The sequence below is a fragment of the Talpa europaea genome (assembly GCF_964194135.1).
Source record: "Talpa europaea genome assembly, chromosome: 16".
Classification (NCBI taxonomy): domain Eukaryota; kingdom Metazoa; phylum Chordata; class Mammalia; order Eulipotyphla; family Talpidae; genus Talpa; species Talpa europaea.
The window spans coordinates 17,635,248-17,656,394 of NC_140084.1; the positions used below are offsets into that span (position 1 = coordinate 17,635,248).

Genomic DNA, 21,147 nt, shown 5'->3' on the forward strand with positions numbered 1-21,147 from the left:
TCCTTTCCAGTGTTTCTAACCTTATCTTCCATCAATGTCAGGGCTTGAGGAGAGAAATCGGCTTTATTGCCAATCGGTTGGCAAAGAGGTAAATTCAAATCTACCTCTGCAATTAAGAAAGGAAATGAGGTAATGTAGGTTCTGGGAACTGGGGTTGAAAACAAAGAAGTAAAATTGTATGGGCTGAAAAGCAGGTTAGGGGTAAAGAAGTGTGGACTTGGCTGAAGTTCATTGGCTGGTCACAGGGAAGTTCATGCATGAAGAGAGATCAGAGGTATCTTTTCAGATAACTGGAGTTTTGCATTTCTGTTGGTGGGCCTTGTGCCTTGGGTCACCCTCCCTCTGCTTTCACAGATTCCTGCCTCCATTACTCAGTTCAGTGTTAGCTGTGTCTGTTTTGCTCAGGGGCTGGGTCATTTGCTGATACTGTCTGTAAAAGCAAACCTTGAAGAGAAGTTTAGTTATTTTTCTTCTCTCATACTTTAAGATCTGAAATCAATTGAACCACTTAGCCTTGGTTTTGTTGGGAACAGCTTGCTTGTGTCAGCACTTAGGACGTGCCAACCCATGAGAAACCTAAGGTTCAGAAAGATGGGGTACTAGGATAATGTAGCCAATTAGGACTTGAATGTTCCTCCTCTAGCCTTTTGTCAGGAACTTCTCAAAACTTCCTCACACAGAGGAGAAGAAAAAAAAAAATGTACCTTCCCCCTTGCTGCCACAGTCACCAACCTTGTTTCAGCTCTAACTCCACCATCCATCACTTTCTGTCTGGTATACCTTAAAGCAAACCCTGTACATAGTGTTATCAGCAGTTATCTTAATATGAATAATTCAGTTTTGTTAAATTTGAACTCAAGTTTGTCTTGTGCCAAAGATGGTATGTCTTTTTGTGTGTTGTTTTTAACTTATTTTTTATTACGAAAAAGTGGTCATTTATTAAAATAGAATGTTGAGCTAAGTTAGCATATGCCCATATTCAAATTACTAACTCATGGCCATGGGCCATGTTTCTCACCAGCTTTCTCCATGTGGGTTATTTTGAAGCAAATTCTAATCCCATGTCACTCACTGATTCTTTTAATCTGCTTCACAGAAGGTAAGGACTCTTTGAAAAACAGAACCGTAATGGCATTATCAATCTTCAAATAAAAGTTAGCAATAATCCTTTTGTTGTAGAGCAACCCCAGCCACCCTCCCTTTGGTGGTGATGGGATTTGTCTTTCCCAATGTCTTGATGGCTTTAGTCTGGAGTGGGGGTGGGGTCCACAAAGCCTGTATGGGATTAGCTAAGGACATCATTTCCCCCTAACACTTTAATAGCATCCCGCAGGCAATCACTGATCAGGTTTTCCCCCAATTAGCTCATAAATGTTTTCCTATGGTTGGCTTGTTCAAATTTCAACTTCCTGAAAAAAATTGTTTTTAAACAGGTAATTCTTCAGATTACACAGGTAATACTCATTACAGGGAAAAAAACAAATGTGGACATTTCCCTTATTCCTTATCCTGCCTGTTCAGGGAAGCATGGCCTCTCTCAGACAGAATGAGGCCTGAATCCCTGGGCCCTAGTGGTGGGACTGGTACCCAGGGATACTTGCTCCTGGAGTACTAGGGACCTGGGTCTGGACCAGGGTTCACCTTTGCCAGGGGTGCATGAAAATGATCACAAAAGATGGCAAAGGGAGGGCCTCCAGTCCCTTGCTAGTCACCAGTGAGAAGTGAGTGAGAATGAGAAGATAGCACGAGAGGGTGGAGAATGGGTGGCCTCTCAGGCTTCCAGGCACGTTGGTAAAGGCTCAGGGCAAGGAAAATTCTGCCTCCCTCTGACTCAAGCCTCTTCCCTCTCCCTCTTGGACCACACTCACTGAAGCCTCAGCTGACAGTTCCAGCATCAACACCCTATGTTTTAAAGTGTCCTGGCAATGTTTCCAGCTATAATATCACTCACTGAATACCTGCTTTGTGTCAGGCTGGCGTGTCTCATGATCTCATTCAATTGTTGGAACAAGTCAAGGAACTAGGTGGATCAGTATTTCCATGCTGTGGGGGTGGAACTCAAGGCTCAGAAAGGTTGTGCTGCTTGTCCAAAGTTACACAGATGCCATTGCAACTAGGAGAGTCCAGGGCCTAGCCAGCTCCATGTTTTCAAGGTCTAAAGTGTACACAATGAACGCCAAAGCGCTCTAGCTCAGGGCCAGTGTCCAGTAGAGGCATGAGCACAGCTCCTACAGGGTGACTATCGTGAGCACCCATGCCCAGCCCTTGGGGGGGCAGTTCCTCCAGGGTGGCCAGAACACAGGGTCAGCACAGCCTGGCCAAGATGGCTTTGAGTGCTATAGTAAGGAGCTGAGACTGTCTTGAGACACTTACAGCATTCAGTGTACATATATGTCACAAAAGTGACTGGTTAATAATGCAGATTCCTGGTCTCATTCCAGAAAATTCAGAGGTGGGTCCAAGAGTTATGAGTTCACATTCCATCCTGTGCATCAGATGTGTGTTCTGAACAAGGTATAGATAGTAACCAGCCTTGTATGTTAAATATGGCAGTATTCTTAACCCAGGATCCAATATGGCAGCCACAGCCACATGCAGCTATTTAAATTACATTGATGAAAACAATTTTTTTTTTCTGAACAAAGAAAGAAAAGAATCCTAAAACTTAAAAATCAGTTCCTCAGACACACTGGCCACCTTTCAAGTGCTTAGCAGCTCCATGTGGCCATTGGCTGACATGTTGGGCAGTGTAGACAGGACATTCCCCTAGGGGAAGTTCTACTGAGCTGCCTGGTTCAGCCACTGGCAGCATTGATGTGGGTGGAAGATGGAAAGAAAAGGGGCAAGAGGGAGTCAGACTAATTCAAATGTTGCAAACAGAACTTAATAAACATGAAATAATGGCACTAAACTATCAGAATATTGTTTCAAAAGACTCTTGAGTTTAGATTTGCTACTCACTAAACAGGTTAGAGAGGTGATAAAGACACAGAAGTAACAAACTGAGACTCCTGGACTTACTTGAAAGAGAATGGAAGCAAATGCTCTTGAAAGAGTAATTTCTTCGCCCTGAGAATTCAATGTTATTTAATGTTTCTCTCTTGCCGGTCCATCATCTGGTCTCCTGCCCTGCACATTTGGAAGAATATCTGATTCCACTTTGCACCCCCTAACACTTCACAGAAAAAGAAACAGAGACCTGGAGAACAGAAGTAACCTGTCCAAGCACACACAGCCTGTCAACAGCAGAGCCACTACCCAGAAAGGGCTGTACTGAGTGCTCCCAGTTATCGGTCTGGCCAATGCTCCTCTTGTTACATGTCGGAGAAGAAAATGACTCTTCGCTCTGTGCATTCCATAATAACCTCCTGTGCTGAGGTCATCCCAGGAATGTTTGTTGCTAGCAGATGAACTGTGTTCCCCAGCCAGGCACTAGGAGACAGCTGAGAAGAGGGCTGTCTCACAGAGTTCATGTCCCAGACTTTAAACAGCTCTTCACACAAGCTGTGTGAAAGTAAAGAAAGTTTAAGGGCTAAAGAGCACAAGACTGAAGACCCTGTGTGGGCTGCTTCCCGGAGGAAGGGGTGTTTCAGTCAAGACTGAAGGCTGAGTAGTCATTGGCCATGTGAGGAGCAGAGAAAGAACTTTCTAGCAAAAAGGACTGGGAGGTGTGAAAACCCTTTGTGGGAAGCTACTTGGGGTGGTGAGGAGAGTCGAGTGCCTGAAGTACAGAGGGAGAAGTGGCGAGTGTTGGCAGGAGGTGAGGGGGACCTTGGGAAGACTTCTTGACCCCTAAGTGTATAGACAAGGCCCTCAGTACTATCTCCACCTGCCTTCTCCTTGCCTCTCTTGGCACAAATGTGTCAGAACTTACCTTTTTCTTGCACAGGCTTCACAGTGAGTATTAAAGGGTCCTCCCTCAACTTGGCTTCCTCCAAGGACATCTGCTCTGCCATATTCTGCAGACAAACATCTTCCACCAAGGCCAGCAGTTGGTTGATGTCCATCATGTTTGTGCAGTCACTGTCCAGGGCAAGGGATGGCACCTTCAGAGCTTTGAACAGGGAACTGACGAGTCTCCACACATCCTGCAAGTCAGTCCAGGTGAGGTAAAGGAATGTGAGCCAGAAACACCCATCCTCGGGCCACTAAGGAGCAGAACACTGGGAAATTGGTCCAAGGGCCCAATTGGTGAAGGGACAGCAAAAGGGTCAGGAACATTCTCCCAGGGGCTGGACCATCATCTTGGCCCACTGATATGGGATGTTGCATCTCTCCAAGCCTCTCTTTTGTCATCCATAAAATCCCTTTAGGATTTGAGCTGAGGCATTCCAGGCTGTTGGCCTCAAGGTGTGTCACAGTAGGTGCTCATACTTGCCTGTTGAGTGCTTCAGTTCCATAATGAAAGTGTATTGTTTTCCACATAGTAGATGCCAAGGTAATGTGTGTGCTTGTGTGTTTCTGTATGTGTTGGGTGTGCATGTGCATGTATATATGCATGTGTGCATTATAGTTCATGAATCTTGGTGGCTGAGCTGTCAGTCAACATGGGGTTCCAGGCCCCAAATCCCTGCCTCCACTCCCACTCTGCTGGAGCACCCCCACACTGGCAATGTTATCGACATACCTTGGTCACCGCTTCAGTTGTCAGAAGGTCATCTTCCACAGACTGCAGTGAGGGGACCAGGCTGTGGGGCCCTTGGACCAATTTCCCAGAGTTCTGCTCCTTAATGGCCCGAGGACGGGTGTTTCGAAAGATCTGAACTATCAGGAAGTTGATGGGGAACATGAGGAGAGAACTCTCCAGCCCAATCATCACTTCCTGCCAAGTGAATTCAATTTTACCTGAAGCAGAGGGAGGTGAAAATGTCAACAGGAGAGGCTGTCCCCAAGAGCCCAGTCCCCTCTACCCCTTCTAGAAGGTAGCTGTACAGTAAAGGGTTAACTGGCTTCCTTGGGGTGTCCTGCCTGGTGGGTGCACCTTGGGGTCTTAGGCCACACTCACCTTAGACAGTCTGTGCTAACCGTGTAATTTATGGCAGGGGCCCTGCCCAAATGGAATCTCTTTACCCTCTGGTGGGGCTGGAGGCCAAGGTCATCCATGCAGGGGGACAGCCATGAATATGACGAACTCCAGAAAAAACTCTGGACACCGAGCTCAGGGAAGTGTCTGTGGTTGGCAGCTCTCCATGCACGTTGTCACACACCATTGTCGGAAGTTGGCACTATCTGTCGCTCCCTTGGAGGGAACAACTGGAAAGGCCCTGGTCTCTCCTGGACCCTGTCCTTGCACCTCTTCCCTTTTCTGATTTTAATCTGCATTCTTTCTCTGCCATTAAGTATGAGTATAATGGCGTTTCTGACTTCTGCATGACTGTCTAGTGAATGTTTGAGCCTAAAGGTGATCTTGGCACCTGTGAGTTGTGTGGCATTGTTGAGCCAGTGATGGTCATGTCTACCAGACACTGGCCCTGACTGCCATGGCAGAGGGAATTACCCAAGTCCATCTTTTGCTCAGCTGGGTCCTTGGGGACACCCCAGAACATGATGTTGGTCAGCATGGTGCAGAGCAGCAGGGAGAAGCAGCAGGACACCCTCTGGACGCGGGTGAAGTTGCTCCAAGCTGAGCAGCTGAAGATGGAGTACCAGATGTGTCCATCCTGGAAGCCCATGGAGGTCTTCATGAGAAACAGGTGGCTGTGGACAGGCAGGGAGAGAGGGACAGGTGTTTAGGGACACAGGCTCGAAGAGAGACTGGTCTCTTGGAGCTGGTCCTGGGATGAGAGGGCGGGATTTAGTTCTATCATTCGTCACAGCAGTGTCACTTAGAGTGAATAATGGGGACTCTGGACAGAGCTGGGTTCAAATGCTGAGCTGCCCTTCTGACTGTGACCCGAGGCAACTTATTTTATTCTTTGCATCTCGGTTTACTCAGATGTAAAAAGAGGTTAAGAACAAAACCTGCTTCACTGATTGCTAAAGGACTGAAGTGAGCATTTTCACAAAACATTTGGCAAAGAAACTGGCATACAGGTGAGTGTTCATTATCTGTGTCAGCAAGGATTATTTTTGTTATAATTTCAATGCAGTAATGTAGCTAGAATTAGTTTTGCTATAATTTAACATAATTATAATTTGTTTTACCATAATTTTATTATAATTAGTTAGGCTATAATTTGTCGTAATTAGAAGGAGAGTAGGTCTGTACCCACATTTATGTTTTAACCTCTCTTGGGGTCCAATCTTCCTGATTCTGACTTTACCCCACCCCCCCCCCGCCCCTTGAAGCCTGAGCTGCTCACACCTTGGAGCAGCTGGAAAGAAAAGTCACCTGAGTAAAGGCACCAGACTAAATGCCCACTGATTGGAGGAAGGTCCACAGCTGTGGGTCAGCCATTCTATGGAAACATGCAGCCAACAAGGAGAAGTTTGTCCCACATATGCTCTTTTGGAAGAATATACCACGAAAGGCAAAAGGTGGGAATACATTTGGAGTCATGTGTCATTTTAAGATAGAAAATGAACACCAGTCTATAGTGATGTGTGTGTGCGCGCATGTGTGTACATTTGTATCTGCTCCTATGTGTTTGGAGAGAGATGTAGAGGGATGCACCACAGGGAATGAGGTGGGAAGGCAAGTAAAGCAAAGGGAGCACATGCTGAGAGACCCATCTGGGGTGAAATGACAAGAAGACACCCCAGTGGCCAAACATTGAGTCGCCATTCAGATAAGCCTCTCATGTAAAATACATTATTTGGTGACGTTCATGAGAAAATACCTTATGAAGGTATTTCACCAGCTTGAAATAATTCTGTTTTGGAGGGTCCATGTCTGTCCAAGGACCATCATTCCCAGTAAGAAAAACTAGTCATTGAACATCGCACCCTCAAAGCTATGCCAGCCAGTAGCTAAAATGTGCTTTTACTGGGTCAAGATGCTACTTGCCTAGGGCCTCCCTGGTGGTGCAAAGGGTTAGGCACTGCACTATGAAGCAATCCGCAGCCTCTGCAGCACGAGTTTGATCCCCGGCCAGCCAGGGAGAAACCCACATGGTGCAGCAGACCTCTCCTCTCTCGCCTGCTGCTCCCCTCAGCAGTGTATTTCAGTCAGTCTGCCTGTTCTGTTCCCCACTGTCTGGTGAATCCTCTTACCACCACCACCATCACCACCCTGCATATCTGGCCTGTATCCCAGCTCTTGTATGCATAAATAAATAAATCTAACTGCCTATTTTAAAAAAGAAGATGCTACTTCCCTAGAAATAAAGTACAAAGTGAAAAACTATTTGCTTAAAAAGGAATAAAACAACCATACCGGAATTGTTTCCTGTCCTCCTCTGTGGCCACTGGAAACACTTTGTCAAGGACACATTCTCCGACATCAATGGACAGCCAGGAGTTGCAGAGGAAATACCACTTCCTGTCCCTCGCCAGGTCATGCACCAGCACCCGGCTCACGTACCTGGAGAAGGGACCACACTTTTGAGGACAAGATTGGGGGTGGGGAGGATGAGACTTCTTGAGACACCAGGAAGGAAACACCTTGCAAACCTGAGTGCCCTAAACAAGAGCTCCCAGAAAAAGAGATTTTTCTTCATTGCCCTTAAGTGCCTTAAGCAACACATCCCAGTCAGTGGATGAACATGGCCTGAATGTGTGGGGAGTTCAGCTAGTGTAGAGAGCCAGAGCTTGAAGGCTGCCATGGAAACCATGCTGAAGAGGGTGTAGTCTGAAACGGTTAGCTTTGGTGCAGAGCAGCCAACCCCAGGCCAGTGCCCAAATACAAGTGGGGAAAAAAGGCAAATTGTCTAAGTCAGGTGTTTCTGGAGAGGCACAGGAGGAAGTACATGCCTGATCCTTGTGGGCTTCCAGCCAGATGATAAGCCTGCCATCTCGGACTCAGCACTTTGTGGGTATCATCTAACCTGATTGGGTTTTGGACCCTGGGGAAAGGCGTTTTGCCCTGAAGAGAAATGATTCTGTCTTGGAGGGTCCATGAGCATTTACCACATGATGGAGATGATGCTGAGAAGCTCTCGCATTCAGGAAGGGCAGCCCCTTGGGCATGCAAGGGCTATATCTGCCACATGTCCTCCTGGGGTGGCCAAAATCCAGTGATTGATGGGTGTGGTGCCTAGGTATGATCAAAACCTGGGCCTCTCAACCCAACTGGAGACAACCCCAGAGCTCCCGGGGGTTCAGCCAAGAAGACACTGGGCTGCATCAAAACTCCTTTCCTCCTGCCATGCTGCCTCCTTCCCACCCTTCCCAGGGGCTGACCTCAGGCACTTGATAAACACCCTGCAGGCTCAGTCCCTCACAAAGTCAGCGTCCCAGCTTCCCCTAACCCTATAGGTTACTTAAGGTAGTAATCTTTAATTCCTTGGGTAAATCAAAGACAACAGTTTAATAGTTTCCTAAAGCTGTAGCCCCTGATTATGAGTCAGGAAACCACTCATCCAGGTTACTAGTTTTGGCCTCAGATTGGGGAGGAGCCTTGGATCTGAGCTTGCCCATTGTGTGACCTCGGGGCATGTCGTTATCTTCCCTGAGATTAGATCTTACCACCTGAAAAAAGAGGATCATAACAGGGCTTGTCCTCGAGGGACAAGCTAAGCACAGAAAGGCTTAGCTTGGCACACAGCAGCCTGCAACTGCTCTGAGCTCCTCTGCTGGGAAATCAGTTCAATGTCACATTTAGTCTCCTATTACTGAGTTTGTCTTCACTATAGACAGCCAGCCCTATTCTATAGATGGGAAAAGAGATGCTGCAAAAGTGGCACAGATGGGCTGGACCCTAGGGATGCAACTTGCATTCCTTCTTCTAGCTACTGCATTAGCTTATATGGCCCATGGGCTCATGGCCTCTCTGACCCTCAGTTTCCTCAACTATGAAATGGGGATCAGTTCTATGTTTCTTGCAGAGGAATGGTTGGATCAGCAGAGAGCAAATGTACAGTGTCCAGCCCTGGGCCTGGAGCTTGGTAGGTCCTCATGGTTTGCCCTTCGCTGACTCACCAGGATGGCTGGTCCCCTGAGTTGTCATGCCACAGCCGCAGACTCCTCAGTTCTCCCAGGGGGAACAGGGTGGAGAGTAAGAAGACATCCACTCCTCCTCTCTCGAAAACTGGGGTGTTGGGATCTGACAGGTGGTGGGGCTCACTCTCTCCATCCTGCCCATAGAGGGTGACAGTCACCTAAAATGCAGAGACCAGGAGTGGCCATGTGGTAACTGATAAGCAGTGTTTCACTGAAAGTGTGTGAACACCAATGAAGACCAGTGATGTACATCCCTGTCACCTTCTTTTCCTATTTTGGGTTTGCCAGAGTTATTTTTCAGTTGTACAAAGATTTGGGGTGAATCTATCTGTGGGTCTGCTACTCCTAAGCAGCCTGTTCGGCCACCATTTTGTTACCTACAGTTCTAAATCCTAAACAAGGTCAAAATGACCCATTCAGTTAGGTACAGAGCCCAACCCTGCAAGGTGGCTTTCAAATCAAACAAGAGCACAAAGCTGGATCACGCTGGGAAGGCTATGCATCACAAGGTATGACTGGGAATGCCCGGGGTGGGGTGGGGGGCCTGATGACAGATGCATAACACGGACTCCAGACTTGTACATCACGTGGTATGACTGGGAATGCTTGGGGGGGCCCAGGACCAATGTATAACAAAGGACCCCAGAAGCTGATCAGTGGAACATCTTGTTGATAAGATTAAAACCAAGGCTGGGGAACTAGGGGGTAATCTCAATGACAATACCAAGTCTTCTTATCCAGCAGATAAGAAGTGCCTGGAGGGCAGAATCACAACCCCATCTACATTCTTCCCCTTTCTTTAATCTCCTTCCCCTTTCCTTTTGCTCCTCCCCCTTACAACAGATATTGTGTATCAATAAAAAAAGCCAGAATCTTGCTCTTCAGCAGCATCCTGCATTATGCAGCCTGCCCTACAACTCTCATTTCTTTATCAGTGTGTATCTTTTTTTTTTTTAAGATTTATTTTATTTATGCATACAAGAGCTGAGGTGCAGGCCAGAGGTGCAGGGGGTGAGCGGATTCACCAGAGAGAGAGTGGGGAGCTGAACAGGCAGATCTACTGAAATACACTCCTGAGGGGAGCAGCGGGTGAGACAGGAGAGGGCTGCTGCGCCAGGTGTGTCAGCAACCAGGCCAGGGATGGAACTCCTGCTGCAGTGGCTGCTGATGGCTTCATAGTGCTGACACTTAGCCCCTTGTGCCACCAGGGAGGATGTCATTTAACTTTTTAAGTATTGGGGCTTAGCAGGTAATTTTATGACCAAAAGATTCCCTGCTCTAAAAAACAAAAGAGGGGCATCCCTGGTAGTGCAAGGGGTTAAGATACGACTTATGAAGCTGTCTGCAGCCACTGCAGCACAAGTTCACTCCCTGGCTAGGAGCTACCACATGGTGCAGCAGACCTCTCCTGACTCTCCAGCTGCTCCCCTCAGCAGTGTATTTCAGTCAGACTGACTGTTCTGTACCCCACTCTGGTGAATTCTCTCACCCCCTGCACCTCTACCCTGTACCCCAGTTCTTGTATACATAAATAAATAAATCTTTATTTAAAAAAAAGGAAAAAAATAAAAAGCAAAAGAGGGGGAAAAAACCTATAATACAAATCCTCTGGGTAAAGCAAGTCAACAGTATACTGGTTAGTGCTTTGCTGGGTGGGGCATATGGATTGAATGAGAGGTCCTGTGGGGCCAGATACCTTTGAGGAAGTGGCTGCCCCCCTCCGGTGTCCGGTGTAGACTGTCACCAGGTAGTGGTACTGAGCAAAGGGATCATTGTCCCCCAGCATTGTGACCTTCACCTGCACAGAAGGACGCTGTTAGGCCCACGAGGTGGATTCCTCTTTGCTACAGCAGCTAAGAGTAGACCAGGCATTCATGACAGTTCAAAGAGGAAGCAAAATTATGCATATTATGTATTCATTCTACCAGGTGAGAACAAGTAAGAACAAAACACTTTAAAGAAATACAACAGTCATTCATTATTAAGTATGACCAAAAGTAGTGAACTTGAAAATGAGCTTTGTTTTAAACTGAGAATGTTCAGTGTTTGATCTGGTAAATGCCACAAACTTGGTTCATTTATGATTTCTGATAACATTGGTAACCAGATTGTGCCTCTCTGGGACTTTAATTTAATGGAGGTAGTTTAGCAAAAAGAAAAAAATAGCCACAGTTGGTCAGAGGCTCCTGTGTGTTCAGTGATGCCTGAACTCTCAATGTGGGGTTTGTCACCCTAGTTGCCAAGGTGTCATTGTCAGGGATGAAAAAGCCAAATTTCCCATGCACTCCTGGGGAGGCAATATCCGGTGACAGAGTGTAATCAAAGCCTGGGTGCCTCAACCCACCTTGGGACAGTGCCAGAGCTCCCCAAGGGTCAACTGACCCTCAGGGGGCTGCATTCTAGCTGACTACTCCCTCTCCCTTCTGCCTCCTCCCCTCCCTTCTCAGGGGCTAATCTGAGGCAGTCCCTAGTAAACACCCTAAGACTCAATTCGTCTTAAAGTGACTTCCAGAGAACCAGATACAGCTGAGGCATTACTCTTTGGCTGAATCAAAGACAGTAGTATAAAAATGCTGAAACCGTTACTAAGTTTGGTACCATCTTAACTTTCTGAGTTATGTTGATGTGTGTGGAGAGGGTGGAAATTGCAGACTGTTCCAGAACTTTGTGACAGTGCATCTTTGGCTGTGCTTATATGCTTAGTTGGACATTCACCCGTATTTACTGGAGGCTCATTATGTATCAGACTTGGTGCATACTTAATAATTACAACTTGGTCGTTGCAATTTGTCATGCAAATTTGACCTAGGTCAGGGGCATGTCTTATATTCAGGCCCGTCTGGGTTTGACTTCTGACTCCTGGGGCTCCAGAAGCCTTGCTCTCTCTGAACCTCTGTGAGATGATAGAGGTACTAAGTAGTAAATGGTGAACTCAGCAGGCTAGGGTTGTCTAAAACCTGCATGCTCTGAAGACAGGATTGGGTGTTAAGCAACTCCTGGAAGACAACCTTTAAGTCCTTGGAATATCCTGCAGGATAAGAATGTCTGAACACCTGGGCCTCAGGTGGCTCCAGGTATTCTAGGCTAACAGTGTGATTTTTACTGAGGGCTTTGCACCACACGGTGTCAGTTTGACCTGGGTGGAAGTGGTAGGGGATGGTAGAGACTGAAGAACTAAAGTTAATCGGGTGGGTTATGTTAAAACTAAGTATGTTTATAATTATACCTGTGTCGCTGACCCCAATTTAAACCCTTGGACACCAAGGCTCGGGTAGCGCCCCCGGTTGGCAGTCCTTTGCCTATATTGTCACATGTCATTGCTAGGAGAACTAATCTGTCCATTGGGCTCCAGTGGGAGAGGATGCTGGAAACTCTCCCGGTCTCCTGGACCCTCCCCTTGGCTGATTTTAGCTGGTATCCTTTCACCATATTAAACCAGAATCATGAGTGTAACAGCTTTTCTGAGTTCTGCGTGCCCTTCTAGCAAATCTTTGAACTTGACGGTGGTCTTGAGGACCCTCAATATGATACCCTCCTTTTAGGGCTGCTGTGAGCATTAAATGGGTGACATCAGTAAGTGGTCAGTATCATAATCCTTCTGATAATTTGATAAAAAGGACATTTTACAGACAAAGAGGCATCAAGGGTCCAGCTAGCCTGAGATGACCCCAGGGGTTAAAGCCTGGATTAGCAGCTGGTCTCTAGGCTCCCTACCTGAATGCATTCCCTGGAGTCCTTCCATGGGGACAACCCTGTCCTCCCTTCTGTCCCCTGGGACTGAGCAACCTCACCTTGGCCTGATCCTGAGTATCCTTTCTCCGTGCCCAGATTACCACCAGCACATAGACCACACAAAGGCAGCCCACAGTGGTCACCACCACGGGGTTCTCCTCGAAGGTGGTGAAGAGCTCGGCGGTCTTGCGGACGTCAACAGCATTGGGCATCACCAGGAACGTACTTCCAAAGAAGGTGAGGTGGTTGCATAGGCAGTGTGTCTGGGATGGAGTAGTCCGTGGCCCCACCTGCAAAACCAGAAAGGTCCTGGTGGAAATGCTAGGAACTTATCCCCAGCTTGCTCAGCCCATGTGAGGAAAATGAGGAGGAATAGACACCGTTCTGGGGAGAGACCGGGAGACTGCTAGGAGGCCAGTTTGGGGCTTTTTATTTAATTGAAAATAAATTTTAAAATACAGAGAATATTATCTATAACCTCTTTGCACCCACTGTATGTGACAACCATGCCCATCTTACCAGTCTGCTGTATTTTTTTAAGATGAGAAATATTCCAGGTAAAACTGAAGTTCTCTCTGTCCCCTGACTCCATAAACAGTCATTGTCTCAATTTGGCATGCACCATTCTGGTATATTCTCCCACCTGATGGCTCGTTCTCTGGACAGATATATCAATATATTGAGGGTTAACTCTAGTCTGGGCAGTGGACTAGGTGTTGTCAGGAACCCCCGGGTCACTGCCTCAGTTTGCCAGGGACTTTCCCAGTTTTCAAGCTGAATGTCCAGAACCCTGGGGGTCTCTCAGGCCAGGATGAGCTGGGGCTGTTGGTCATCTTACACTGAAGAGGAAAAGAAGGCCGAGACCAGGGCACAATGCAAGAAAGGGGAACAATAGATGTTTAAATCCTAAGTTGGTGTCTCAGCACGGGGAAAGTGTTCTCTAAAATTTACCCTTTTAGAAGGAAGGGATAATACCAAACATGTTCTATGAGGCCAACATTACACTAATACCAAAACCGAACAAGAACAACACACAAAGAAACTACGGGCCAATCTCTCTAATAAACACTGATGCAAAATCTTCGATAAAATTTAAGGTATCAGAATCCAACAATGTATCCATAAGATAATTCACCACGACCAAGTAGGATTTATTCCAGGGACACAAGGACAGTTCAATATCCAAAAATCAATCAATATAAAGATAAACTCATGCACTTTGCAGCAACATGAACGGAGCTGGAAGGGATCATGCTCAGCGAAATAAGCCAGAAAGAAAAAGAACACCGGATGGTCTCACTCATAGCAGGAATTTAGAAAACCTAAATAAGGGACCAGGAAAAAGACTAGTTATAATAAAGTAAAAATCAAAATCAACAAGCAACTATAAACCAGAAACACACTATGGGGGGCGTGGATGGGAGGAGGGATTAGGGTCAAAATAAAAGGGGTGGAAATTGTATGGGGAATATAACCAAGATGAAAATGCATACATTGTGCAAAAATGAAAAATGATGTAAAAAAATATAAAATTAAATAAAATTTAAAAAAAATTACCCTCTTAGATCTGGGCATCTGGCACCCCTGTCCTTGGCTCCTGTTTTGGAGGGCCCACTCTGGCCTTCTTCAGGTTGTGCCCCTCTGCACAAGGTCTAGAGTGAGGGGGCTAAGGAGATGTGCCCACCATGGCATCTACTACCAAGGCAAGACTATGCCAAGGCCCTGCGTGACCGAGAATGAGTCTCCTTGAATTTTGTGCTCTAGGTGCCTCACTTGCCTTATTAGACAAAGTCTCAGCCCTGGGATCCCCAATTCTAGACCTGTGATTTGGAGATCTGGGTCCAGAATTCTGTACTTGCAGGGCTTGCATAGCCTGATACCTCAGGATCCTGCTGCCATGGAGAACTGGCCCCTGGTGTACCCCCACCACACCGGGCAAGAGAGTGGCAAGACATGGTTATTGGGGATGTGGGGGTGGCTGGAACTTGAACACTTGGGCAGTGAGGTTGGAGAAGGGAGGAGACAGAAAACTACCAGGATAGGGATCCCATAGGCGCTCTTCATTCATCCCCTGCATTAGGGGCAGGCCTTCGGGAAAGCTTTGGACCAGCTTCCAATCACCCCAGGGCCTTTGGGTGGAGAAAGATTTGATCCAACCCATTATCCACTCCACCTTTCCATTCCAGGGTCCAAGGGAGGTGAAGAAGTGGGAGGAGCAGTGCACGCTGGCCAGAGAGACTTTTCTAACCATTGCCTGCCTGGGAGGAAGAAGCCCTGCAGCCCCAACAGGTGACGCTTGTCTCCCTCTCTGCCTCCTTTAATGAGTCACCCAGTGAAAGGCTGACACACCTCCATCCCACCCCCAGGCATGGCGCCAGCTGTTTATCGACAGATTTCACGCGGGGTTCAGTTCTGCATTTGCCCTGTTGCTCGTCTCACTGTTTCCCAGTCCTAGTCAACATCTGGCATGCAGCTGTGAGGCTTATGTGGACACCTGGCACCCCTAGAAGGGGTGAGGTTAGTTTCAGAGAAGAAACCCAAGCAGGTACCAGTTACAAGGTCACCTCAGTGCTGGGAACTCAGGGCCAGGTGAGGTACACCTAACACCCTCATCTTTTGGGGTCATCACAAAGATCCAGAAGGCAGTGGCTTCCCCACCTTTCTAGCACCAGACCCCTTTGAGCATTGGAAATGGATCTGAGGAACCCCTCACAACAGTAGTTGCACCTTTAGTATCCTTCGAGAGAATACATAAGTTAGAGTACAGATTTTCAGACCACACCACACCCCATAACAATTTTGCCTTTACCCTGATAATGTCTGCAGTTCATGGATTTAGAGCTTTTGTTAGCCGTGTAGAGAATTCAGTGGTGAGATTCTGTCCAAACTTGATGGTCCCATTACTTAAGTTTCCTCAGTGACCTTGTGTATCTATGTCCAGTCAGGCATCTCTGGTTCACATTTCGGTCAATGTCAGACCACATGTACACAGCTGGTCCCCCCAGGCTGTCACATAAAGCCCAGGTGTGTGGTGGGCTGTACTACCTAGGTTTATGTGATTACACTCGATGAAGTCACATAGCAATGAAATCACCCCACAAAGCATCTTCAGAATATAACCCTATGTATTGCTGTACCTACATCTTTAGCTTAGCCTTGCCTCTCTATCAATAATGAATGTCAATCACACAGTACTAGACTAATATTTGATCTATGACACACTTCTACACATGACCTCTGTACGTCCCACATTGGTGTATGTGTGTACTGGTGGTTTATCAATGAAAACCCATAACTCTACTCAGAAGCTCGGAAGAGCAAGGAACACAGCACCTGGTACAGAATAAAGGACTAGCTGTGAGTTCATTTCCTTGGAAATGACACCCTGGTGCCTCACCCGCCCAAAGTCACAGGGCTTCCGGTTACTCGTGCATTTGCTCAATGGTCATTTGTTCCATTGGTGAGCAGGGCACACTGCTCCTGTGTTGAGGGGCCCCCAGCTACACACACTTAAGTAAATAGAAGCCCAGCCCTCTGCCTAGGGTCACAAGGAGTCAGGCCAGTGTGCTCTGAGAGCTTAGAGTAGGAGGTCTGGCTTCCCCCAGGTGTTGAGAAGATTTTTCTCGAGGAAGTGATGCTTGTGGTAGGATTTGAAGGAGTTAACTAGACTGGGCGGAAGGGCATTCAGGTGCAAGGATGTGCATGTGCAAAGGCCCATGGAGGACACCCCAGAGTCACTGAAAGGGGGCTCTAAGTGAGCTGGATACACAAAACCATGTTGTTCTTTCCTTCACTCTCCTCACCTGGCACCCAGAGTTGTTCCAAGTCCCCTGGACTTCATCCCAGAACACGCAATGGGACAGGAAGGTGGTGATGCCAACTGTGAGATCTCTGCTGCCGTTCAGCTCCAAATCAGACTCCGGGACCACAGTCAGATAGTAGACACCTTCTCCAAACTGCAGGTCCTCTGGGCTCAGGATCCATGTGGATGACCATTCTGCAGGAAGGGACCTGTGTTTAGCCTGATGCTTCAGTGAGACTGGAGATAACATCATAGGACCCTGATGGCCTCCCCCATGTCTTACAAGTACTTTCTCCCCTGAGACCAGGAACCTAGAAGAGGAGACATCCCAGGTCCGTGTGCAGAGCATGCTGCCAGGTCAGACCCATGAGGACTCAAATTCTTACTTTCCCTTCTTGGCTGTGTGCTGTGTGACTTTGGACCAGTTGCTTAACTCCTCTGGTCTTGTCTGGAAAGTAGAAGTTTCAATACTTCCCAACCCCAGAGTTTTCATGGGGATTGCCATAAGGTCAGTTCTCCAAGCTTCTTCAGGGCATATAATAAATGCTCATCTAATGTTGCTAAGCAACAACAACAAAAATAAGCCCTAAAGCTTCTGATTCTCAAGTTTTAAGCTCCCTTCCCCACCCCACCCTAAATCCACTCAAGAAACTGGCCTGGTGACAGAGCTACCTGGATCAACTGTTGGTGGAAGGTGAACTTTGGCGTCAAAGCTGGACTCATTGGGGTGGTAGCCAAAGCCCAGGCTGAGTACGAGAGGGACATCTGGTCTCCAGTGCAGATGGATCCCCAAAGCTGCCCCTGTGGATGTCAGGTTCACCCACAAAGCTTCGGGTCGGGTCAGGTTCAACACAGCTGGTTCACTGTGCCCTTGTGAAAGCCGAGGCAGGAGGATCTGTCACCAGAGACAAACCACAGGTGTGCTCGGATGAGAATGCCGGTATCAGGGCTGCTGTGTGGAGCTGGGTAGCACCTGGAGCTGGCCCCAGAATGATGTGGGTATTCTCGGGCTGCTGTGACAAATGCTGGCAGTCCTGGCGGCTTACAACACATATCAGTTGTCTTATAGTCCTGGAGGTCAGAAGTACAAAATCAGCCCCAGAGAGCTAATGATGACAGGGCTGACTCTTTCTGGAGGTTCCAGGGAGAATCCACTTTCTTGCCTTTCCCAGGATGCTGCCTGCCTGGGTTAGTCATGGCCCCTTCCTCACATCACCCCTATTTCTTGCTTCTGTCATCATACTGCCTTCTCCCCTCTGTACTCAGTTTCCCCTCTGCCTGCTTGTTTGGGGACCTTGTGATGACAGGAGTCTGCCCAGATCATCCAGGATTTCTCCCCATCTCAAGAGCCTTAACTTAATCACACTGGCAAATCACATTTGCCCTGACAGGTGACCTGGATGAGTACATGGTCACTTTTGTGGACCATTAGTCAGCCTAACATGTTCATCAAACTGTGCACCCTGGCTTAAGGGTGCATCTGCACAGACAGATATACCAAAGTGCTGTGTCATGCTACATGGCATTGATGGTAGTAGCAGTCAGTAAGTGTAAGTGAGGGCACAGGCCATAGAGGCAGAGAGATGTCAGTGTGGACCTTGATTCTGCCCCATATGAGCTCTGGGACTGTGTGACAATTAACAAACCACTCTGAGCCTCTGTTTCCTTGTCATCAATGGAATGCAGACCCATAGAGAGTAGGAAAGATGTTACCATGTACAAAAAGCTTGACCCAGGACTGGATACACAGCAGCACTCACAGATTAGCTGATGTCTCCTTCCCTTTTTAAAAACATCTTGATTGATGCCCATCATACACTGTTTACTTAATGCTCCTGACCTTCAAGAAAAGATGTCGGACTCTGTCACCCAACTCCCCCTCTAGGGACAACCTGCTGTCAGTCACAGGATGTGATGAGCTCTTAGATCTCAGCTCCTTCAGGGTCTTTCTTGCCTCCCTAGAGGGCACAGCCTTCCTGGGGCTCCTGCCTTCCTGAGCAAGCAGAGAGATGAAAGGCCCAGGCACATTGGCCTGCAGTGGGCCGCTTGGTCTCATGTGTACTATGCAAGTTTAAGTTATAGAAGTGACTGAGTGATGGCACGAGGAGATCAGTACTGTGAAAGAGGTTGTGACTGACAGTTCCTGTGAGGAAGGGGCCACCCTCTATGCAGGGTGTCAGGAGAAGTACCTGGTCAGGAAGCAGAAGCAGGTACAGTAGAAAGCCAGGCCAGAACCTTTATATTGGGATTTCCAGAGGCAAGGCAAGGCAGGGCCAAGTAAACAGTTTAGGTTTGGTCAGTTTGAATAATTCCAGTGGGCTTCTGACTCTAGGGGTGGTCTCTAGTGGCCGGGAACCCTGGATGGTTTTAGGGCAGGGAAATAGAAGCATGGTGCATGAGAGTAAGATATAGGAGTGGGTTGGGGGGCTGCGCTGGGGGTTGGTTGGTCTGCACGTGAACGATGTGCCCTGTTTGAACTCTTTGCTATCTCTAAGAATTGGCTGACCCTGGAGCCACAACCTCTCCCCAGCCAGCAAGATTTTAAAAATATCAAAACGTCATAAATAACAGAAAATAAACACATGCAGTTACTAAAAACCTGATGGCTAAACTTTGCTGCAGATTGAGGCTCTGTGTGACTTCTCCTTCTGCCCGGCCCTGTCTTCACTCGACTCAGATATTGAACTCTAGTGTATACCTCACACTGAACCTTCTTTCTCTGCCTGCTTCCAGAAAACCCAACCCTTGCCGTATTTCCCCTAGTAACCCTGGAGCTCTTTCCTTTCCTCCAAGTTATAGGCTCACCAACAGGCAGCTGCATTTGACCCCAAACCTGCTTCTGTCCACTGTGATTCTAAAGGTCCACTTTTATACTATTTCAGAGTGATAGAAAGTGACAATGTGATAAGAATGATTTGCATAAAAACTTGAGTGCTTTGAGAAGCAGGTGAGTTTTTAAAAATTGTTATTGAATTAGTCATCGATGAGAACGGTAGAAAAAAGTCATTAAAATTTGAAAAGAATCTCACTTACATTGCACCATGGGAGTGCTTATGGTTTTGCTTAACTTTAAAGAAAAATCTAGCTGGACATTTTAGAGGCTGTACTTTGGTGAAAACTCATGTAATGAAGATAATTAAGACTCCAGGCAACAGACACAAAGGAACTTTTAAGTTGTACACCCACAGATTAGCAATGATGTGCATTTAGAATCTTAAGTTAAAATATGATTTTCATTGCAGCACTATTTATAAAATAGCTTAAGTGCCCAAGGACAGATGAGTGGATAAAGAAAATGGAGTCTATATACTTAATGGAATACTGCTCATAAAAAGATGAAATCTGGCCATTTGCAAAAATATGGATGGAATGAGAGGGAATTATGCTAAGAGACATAGTCAGAAGAAGAAAGACAAATACTGGATCATTTCACTCATGCAGAATATGAGTGAAAACAAAGCAAAGGAACATACAAAAACAAACCCTAGCAATCAGATTGCAGAACTGAGGCTACCAGAGGAGGAGACCCAAGGGACTGTGGTGGGGGATTATGGGAAAGAGGTATGTATTTAATTTTTTTTTTTACTTTAATTTTTTTAAAGATTTATTTATGCATACAAGAGCTGGGATGTAGGCCAGAGGTGCCAGGGGTGAGAAGATTCACCAGAGACAGAGTGGGGAGCAAACAGGCAGATCTACTGAAATACACTGCTGAGGGGAGCAGCAGGCGAGACAGGAGAGGTCTGCTGCACCATGTGGGTTATCTCCCTGGCTGGGGATTGAACTCAGGCCAAATTGGTTGGTGATAACTTGATAGCGCTGAGACTTTAACACCAGTGCCACTAGGGAGGTCCAGTATGACCTTTAATTTAAAAGATGTTCTACTACACTGCTGGTGGGAATGCAAACTGGTCCAACCACTATGGAAAACTATATGGAGGTTCCTCAAACTACTAAAAAATGGAGCTTCCACACGATCCAGCAATTCCACTCCTAGATATCTACCCAAAGAACACAAACACATTAATTCAAAAGGACACCTGCACCCCTTGTTCATTGCAGCACTTTTTACAATAGCTAAGCTATGGAAACAACCCAAATGCCCAAAAATAGATGACTGGATCAAGAAGATATGGTACATATACACCATGGAATATTACTTAGCAATCAAAAAAGGTAAACTCATGCTTTTTGCAGCAACATGGATGGGACTGGAAGGGCTTATGCACAGTGAAATAAGTCAGAAGGAAAAAGAAAACTACCAGATGGTTTCACTTATAGGAGGGATGTAGAGGAAATAAACAAGATATCAGGGGAAAAAACTAATTATAATAAATTAAAAATGAAAATCAACAGGCAACTATAAATCAGAGATATTCTGTAGGGGAGGGGGAGGAAGAAGGATCAAAACAGGGGTGGGAAGAGCACAGGGAACTACAGTGATGGGACATGGGTGAACTGGTGGTAGGAATTCCACAGGGACTACACCTGAGAGGAGAAAGCATACATTGTACAAAAATGCAAAATGACGTAAACTATATATATATATATATATATATATATATATATATATA

General features: G+C 46.8%; 1 protein-coding gene across 1 annotated transcript in view; it reads right to left on the bottom strand.

The window, feature by feature from the left end:
- Positions 1-21,147, bottom strand: part of LOC311185950 (polycystin-1-like protein 2) — a gene marked incomplete at both ends in the record, with an annotated part of 85,622 nt that overhangs the window by 25,876 nt on the left and 38,599 nt on the right. Inside the window, 9 exons of the mRNA XM_084256837.1 lie at positions 3,875-4,088; positions 4,628-4,845; positions 5,498-5,697; positions 7,316-7,462; positions 9,019-9,197; positions 10,736-10,837; positions 12,831-13,061; positions 16,575-16,768; positions 17,246-17,468. Of these exons, the coding sequence (XP_084112963.1) occupies positions 3,875-4,088; positions 4,628-4,845; positions 5,498-5,697; positions 7,316-7,462; positions 9,019-9,197; positions 10,736-10,837; positions 12,831-13,061; positions 16,575-16,768; positions 17,246-17,468 (1,708 nt within the window). The remainder of the gene's footprint in view (positions 1-3,874; positions 4,089-4,627; positions 4,846-5,497; positions 5,698-7,315; positions 7,463-9,018; positions 9,198-10,735; positions 10,838-12,830; positions 13,062-16,574; positions 16,769-17,245; positions 17,469-21,147) is intronic.